The sequence below is a fragment of the Cibotium barometz genome, chromosome 21 (genome assembly GCF_041138505.1).
Source record: "Cibotium barometz isolate CiBa-2024 chromosome 21, ASM4113850v1, whole genome shotgun sequence".
NCBI classification, from domain to species: Eukaryota; Viridiplantae; Streptophyta; class Polypodiopsida; order Cyatheales; family Cibotiaceae; genus Cibotium; species Cibotium barometz.
In genome coordinates, this window is record NC_141066.1 from 37,445,537 (window position 1) to 37,450,835 (window position 5,299).

The 5,299-nt window shown below is 41.0% G+C and overlaps 1 protein-coding gene across 1 annotated transcript; it reads left to right on the top strand.

Annotated features, from left to right (window-relative positions):
- Positions 1-2,661: 2,661 nt before the first annotated feature.
- Positions 2,662-5,064, top strand: LOC147627149 (protein LYK5-like). The gene has a single exon (XM_086816164.1). It carries the CDS (start codon positions 2,945-2,947, stop codon positions 4,913-4,915), a length of 1,971 nt encoding a protein of 656 aa, XP_086672290.1. The 5' UTR covers positions 2,662-2,944; the 3' UTR covers positions 4,916-5,064.
- Positions 5,065-5,299: the final 235 nt, after the last annotated feature.

Below are 5,299 nucleotides of genomic sequence, written 5' to 3' on the forward strand. Positions count from 1 at the left end.
CAATATGTGGATTGTTGTGATATTTCGAGGGATTATCTTTAGAGATACCCGAGTGCTTATACCCTGATAGGCTGTAACAGAGAAATTTAATTTGTTGTGCTGATATGATTGGAAATATCTACTGGTTCTTTTGGGATTTCTAAGAAGGTAGTTGTTTTTTCATATAATAGGAAACAATAGTGGATCTCTTCACTAGGTAGCCAATTATCTTCAAATTTTTGAATTATTCCTTTACTTGGGATGATACTATATTCTAGACATATCAAGGGGAATGATCCCATCACTGCATAAACCATAGGCTATTTTGGGTGACATCTATAACACATGATAGGTCCTTTAACACTTGCAAGACACACATGGGCTAACTTCTTTTTCACTTAATGGAGTCACTGGCTCCACGTATTTGTAACATGATTATTGTACACAAATCTATTGTTATATAATCATTTTTAACGTTTTTACTGGTCAAGTTGGATAAGGTTCTTGGAGTTTTTCTGATTGCTGATGTAGAAGATTAAACACACACACACACACACACACACACACACACACACACACACACACACACACACACACACACACACACACACACACACACACACAAAACGCAAGCTTGCATGGTGTTGTTCATCTCTCCTTATTGTCGTGATCAAAATTTTTTTAACAATTTGATTAGAGACATGCTTGTTAGTTGCCTACTTCTGCATTTGTCTTGCTCACACACACATGAATCTGAGGTACTATATTAGAATTTTGTGCCTAGAGAAAGGTATTTCTTGCACATCTAAACATGCCCATCTTTTTGTGGCTAGTTCAAAATTACATGGTAATTCAATGTTCACTAATTACATACCATTCAAAGTTATGTAGCACTTTGCTTGAAAAGCTAGAATCTCCCAAGATGTGTCAACTTGGTATTAATCACGGTTGCAATTTCTCTCAATGATGATGTGCACATTGCTTAACTTACTACCCTTAAAATATAAGCTAAACCTTTAGATTGGAGAAAATGATTTTCTTACTATCAATGTCTGTGAAATGTTAAAAAATGACCTATAGGACCAATTTAAAGAAAAGATAATGAAAGGTACCATCAGGAGATGAATAAACTAAGGTCTATGTGGTGGAGAGAGAGAGAGAGAGAGAGAGAGAGAGAGAGAGAGAGAGAGAGAGAGAGAGAGAGAGAGAGAGAGAGAGCATCGATAAATGTTAATGCAGTTCGCTTCCTTAGTTCATTGAAGGTACTCAAAGTTGACTTTAATTACATGGCTCATTTTATTCTAGTTGTAAATATCACACATAACTCATTTTATTTTAGTTGTAAATATCACATATTCTAGTTGTAAATATTACATACTAGGTAGGGTACATTTCACATTTCAAGTTGTAAATATTACATACTAGGTAGGGTACATTTCACATTTCAAGTGATTGACTCTAGTAAACAAGATTCAATTAAAACAGGATGCGAGCCACTAGATAATAGGGAGAAGAATTCAATGAAATTGATAGAGAGTCCATACAGGGCAATTTCTACCCTCAAGGAGCTATGCTTGAGATAGACTTGGAAGGACACACATGTTTTTGAATGTCGCATTGATTTCTCCACCAACAAAACTTTGCTTGTGCAAGAAATATCGAAATGTTAGATGGAATTGATCACGTACATTGGATTTTTCTACCCAAAAGCAATTATGTTTGACGTAGGCTCATAAAGTACATGCATGTTTGGATGCCCTCCCTATTGATTTCTCTACCAACAAAACCATGCCCTGCTGTGCAAGAAGTACGTACTCTAAGGTCATTGTTATCAAGTGAAGTGGAGCATGTTCGGTACATGATGGAAAGGTCTTAAGAATATTTATAAGATCTTTTTTTGGGAACAATAATTATATATATTAATATTAACAACCCTTTACAAAAGGTCTACATCAGAGACTTAGAAGAGACACCTATTCTCCATACCAGACTCACATCAAAGACTTAGTCCCATTTTCTATTCAGTAGATTACATACTAGGCTCCACATTTTATCCTCCCATACAAAAGAAGAATTTTCCGATGAGAAGTGGTATCCCAATTGCATATAAGCAATAAGAAGCACATTAGAGGTGTATCCCTTGGGGGATTGTTGCTCAAACTCCTTTCCTTTAATCACTTTTGCAAGGTTTCCTTCATGGTTGATCCTTCACATAGGATAACATACTGAGCTTAAAAGAATTCGAAATAAATGTTTTGTTATATTGAAATCTGGAAAAAAATAATTTAGCACATAGTTCTAAAAAGTTCCAAAACAAAAGTTAGCGGAAGAGGATCTTTCAAATCGGCCTAAGGAATATGAGTGTGACCTTTGAAGAAGAAAAAAAAGGTGGCAAGACAAGGTCCACTTTAGAATACAACGATGCCACGTAGATGGTATCACCTCGTGTTGATCGAAATGCTGCCAACTGGTTGTCCCTTTTTGGAGCCATGTAGATGCCCCCAAGGCGCACGGCCGTGCAAGTTGGAGCCACGTCGGTGCCACGCTGCCACACGGCCTTGGGCACCACTCGGTCAAAATGAGCTGTTCACGCAAAGACGTAGGAAAGCATATTTTAGCTTTCTCGTCGTCTTCCTGCGATGGAGAAGACAAAGCTACCGCCATAGCCATCGGCATCAACATGAATAGCATTGTAGTCTCTCTTACTCTCTCTGTCTCTCTCTCTCTCTCTCACACACAGATAGATACAGACTGCTTTTAAATCTCATCAAACTTCATCGCCATAGCTTTTCCATTGACGAATGTTTTGCTCATAAATCTTCATCACCATAGCCATAACTACACAGAGAGGAGCTAATTACACCACAGTCGTAGCCATAGCTTTTCCATAGAGGGAGGTTGTCGCTCATCACCATAGCCATAGCCATATAGCTTTAAAGCGTGCCTGCAGTGTAGAGCTTTCTCTATGTTTTTCGCCACCATGCCGGCCACCTTCTTCTGTCTCCTCCTCTTTCTCTTCTTCTTCCCCCATCTTCTTGCTGCCCAACAATCTTACCCTTCTAGCGAACACACCATGGACTGCAAGAAGTATCACGCAGACAACGCAGGCTATCTCTGTGAGCCCTCCACTCCAAGCTGTGAAACGCTAGCTTATTTCCGTGTTCAGGCCGGTCCTTTTTCTACTTTAAACGCCATAGCCACAATGCTTTTCAACACAACACCATCCTCCATAGCTGAAGCAAGCAGCCTCTCTTCTTCCAACCCAGACCTAAACCCGGATGAGGGCCTCTACATCCCCTTCACATGCACCTGCAATGGAAACTTCTCTTCACATAACGTCACCTACTCAATCAGGCCAGGAGATACCCTTGTACAAGCGGCAAATTCTACCTATGAGGGCTTGACCACATGCCAAGCTATGCAGGATGCAAACCCTAATCACAGTGTCACAAACTTGAATGTGGGAGACCAGCTTGTTTTCCCTATCAGATGTGCTTGCCCTTCTCAAGAGCAGAAGCTCAGAGGCATCCAGTTACTTGTTACATATCCAGTAGGAAGCTTTGCTGAGACAATCTCCTCAGTGATTAACATGTTTGGACTTCTGCAGCAAGAGTTTTTAGCGGCGAACAACCTCTCCAACCCCTCAATAAAGCTCTTCCCTGCCACCACTGTCCTCCTTCCTTTCCTAATGAAACCTACAATGCCTCCTAATGTAAGCTCCATGCATTCTTCTCCCTCTACAAATACATCCACTAGAAGAGCCATAAAAAGAACCCACATTTCCATAGCCATAGCTATTCCAGTTGGTGTTTTACTAATCCTAATCAGCATTGGAGCTTTTTGCTTTGCAAAAAGGATGAAAAAAAGAAGCCCATTTGAAAAGAAACTCTCACACCCCATTGACCCATCTCCATCTAAGCCTGTAATCCCCTTCAAAAACCACAAGCTTGAACAGGATCTCTTTGAAGGTATGAATGACTTTGCAGCCTATGAGAAGCTTGCCACATATGCCCTAGCTGAGATCAAGCAGGCAACACAGGATTTCAACCCCTCTATGAGGATCAAAGGCGCTGTGTACCGAGGAACGATCAAAGGGCGAGCTGTTGCCGTGAAGAGCATGACAAGGAATGTGGCCAAAGAGCTCCAAATCTTGCAGAAGGTCAACCATGCAAATCTTGTCTCTCTCTTGGGGGTTTGCATAGCCTCGCCAGAACAATCATATCTTGTTTATGAGTATGCAGAGAATGGGTCATTGCATGATTGGCTTCATGGGCATGGGTATAGCATGGGCTCAGCAGGAAGCTCATCCAGATTGACATGGAGCAATAGGCTACAAGTAGCATTGGATGTGGCAACAGCTATGGAGTACATACATGATCATACATATCCAAGCTTTGTGCATAAAGATATTAATAGCAACAACATTCTTCTAGACTCAAAATTGAGGGGCAAGATAGCAAATTTCGCGTTGGCGAAACTGATCGAGGATATGGAGCCGGACACAAGGCACATAGTGGGCACCCAAGGGTACATGGCACCTGAGTATGTGACACAAGGGAGGGTATCACCAAAGATGGATGTGTATTCGTTTGGGGTGGTGCTGCTGGAGGTGTTGTCAGGAGAGGAAGCCATGATGAGGGGTAAAGTGGGCAAGGAGATGTTCTTGTCAGAGGCCATTGGGGTTTTGTTAAGTGGCCCTGATGCAAGGGAGAGATTAAAAGCATGGATGGACCCTTCCTTTCATAATGGTTTTCCTATGGACTGTGCTTACAGTTTGGCCATCCTGGCTAGGTCTTGTGTTGCTGATGATCCCTCTGCTCGCCCCAATGCTAGAGAGGTGGCCTTCACCCTCGCCAAATTGCTTGAGATTTGCCTAGAATGGGAACCTGATGGTGTCTTCGAGAACTTTACAGTGAACCCCCTTGAGGCCAGGTGATCAAAAACCCGGCAATATCAATTGTACACAGAAGAAAAAGATCCACCACATAGTCATAAAAAAGTGATTTAATCGTCAGCTAATTGAGGCAGAAAAGCTGGTCAGTTTTGTAACAATATAAGCAAAAAAAACCATCTCATAATTTTATAATTACGTGATTTATTCTTTTTATACCTAGAATGAAAAGTCCACGTGGTAATTCTCTCGTCATAGATTCATAAAAATAGGTTCTCGGAAATTATAGTAGACTCCTTTCTTGGTGTGCATTTAATGCTTTAATTAAGAGAACATTCTTGTGCATGTAAGAAAACCCTCTCTGCATCAGGGGGTCTCCAGCAGTTGAGGAAATAGATCGTTGAGGGGATGATGAAATGGTTAAGTACC

What these genes read in the sequence shown, in the direction of transcription:
- LOC147627149 (XM_086816164.1), top strand. Translation starts at nt 2,945, where the DNA reads ATGTTTTTCGCCACCATGCCGGCCACCTTCTTCTGTCTCCTCCTCTTT.